We start from the raw sequence: 1,176 nt of genomic DNA, 5'->3' as shown, positions 1-1,176 counted from the left end.
CATGTAGGTGTTATGCCTAGGGTACCATATATTTGTATTTGTACAGTTTTGTTCAAGTGAATGTTTAAGAAACCATAAGAAAATTATGTGTTTGCTTTAAAATTTGAGATCACATAGACAGTATTTTACGTAGGATATGGGCAGTTCCCATGAGCACTATTTTTTGAACTTCAGCCATTTTGGGGTTTCCTGGAATCTGATCTAGGTAGTAATCAGCCCGTTTTGCTTATTATTATTATTATTATTATTATTATTATTATTATTATTATTAAAGTGACGAGCTGGCAGAATCGTTTGCAAAACCCAAAGTACAAATACTAAACCTAAATAATTACAAAACAAAACAAAGGTTTCATTATAGAAGCAGTCATTCCTTGCCTTATCCCTTGTAAGGGAAAATTTTCAGATGGCGAAAGAACTGAGCACAAACTAAATCAAGGTAGCCTCTATGAAGTTGTTTGACTTGTTAGAAATAGCAGCTAAATTACCCCTCAAATTACTGTATTAGTAAACAAAGATAACGTTGGATAATGTAGTCACTTATAGTATTTAAAGACTGGATGGTCATAGTTAGAACTTAACTGATCATAAGTCAGCTTGGTCAAGGTTGACCTGAAACCAAACAGCAACAACAACTGGTTAAGAAGCCAATAACATGGTTCCGGGCTCAGTCTCATTGCATGGCATCTTGGTCAAGTGTCTTCTAATATATTCTTGGTCCGACTAAAGCCTTTTGTGTGGATTTGGTAGACGGAAACGGAAAGATGTCTGTCATATATACAGGGTTGGCCAAAAGTCACCTGACAGTAAATCAAAACCATCAATCTCATTGTGTAGCACCTTGGGCAAATGTCTTCTACTGTAGCCCAACCATGTGGTTGGGAAGCAAACTTCTTACTGCACAGTCACACCTGTGCCTATTAATTGAAATGAATGTCTACAGTGTCCCTGTCATTGTTTTTCTCAGGTTCTGACATTCTGAAATCCACTTTGATGTCTTCACTAAATTCGAGTATATCATCTCAGACCAAAGTTACCAAACTGGCCAAAGAAATAACAATGGATGAACCTGTGAAAATTGATGAAGTGATATTACAGGTAAATACAACATATATATTTCACCAGGCGCAATGGCCCAGTGGTTAGGGCAGCGGACTCGCGGTCATAGGATCGCGG

At 37.2% G+C, this 1,176-nt stretch overlaps 1 protein-coding gene across 1 annotated transcript in view; it reads left to right on the top strand.

Moving 5' to 3' along the window:
- Positions 1-1,176, top strand: part of LOC106881549 (dynein axonemal intermediate chain 4) — a 28,895-nt gene that overhangs the window by 11,406 nt on the left and 16,313 nt on the right. Inside the window, exon 9 of the mRNA XM_014931977.2 lies at positions 968-1,098. Coding sequence (XP_014787463.1) covers positions 968-1,098 — 131 coding nt within the window. The remainder of the gene's footprint in view (positions 1-967; positions 1,099-1,176) is intronic.

This window comes from Octopus bimaculoides, chromosome 13, assembly GCF_001194135.2.
Source record: "Octopus bimaculoides isolate UCB-OBI-ISO-001 chromosome 13, ASM119413v2, whole genome shotgun sequence".
Taxonomy (NCBI): domain Eukaryota; kingdom Metazoa; phylum Mollusca; class Cephalopoda; order Octopoda; family Octopodidae; genus Octopus; species Octopus bimaculoides.
This window is presented reverse-complemented; position numbering and strand designations above follow the sequence as displayed.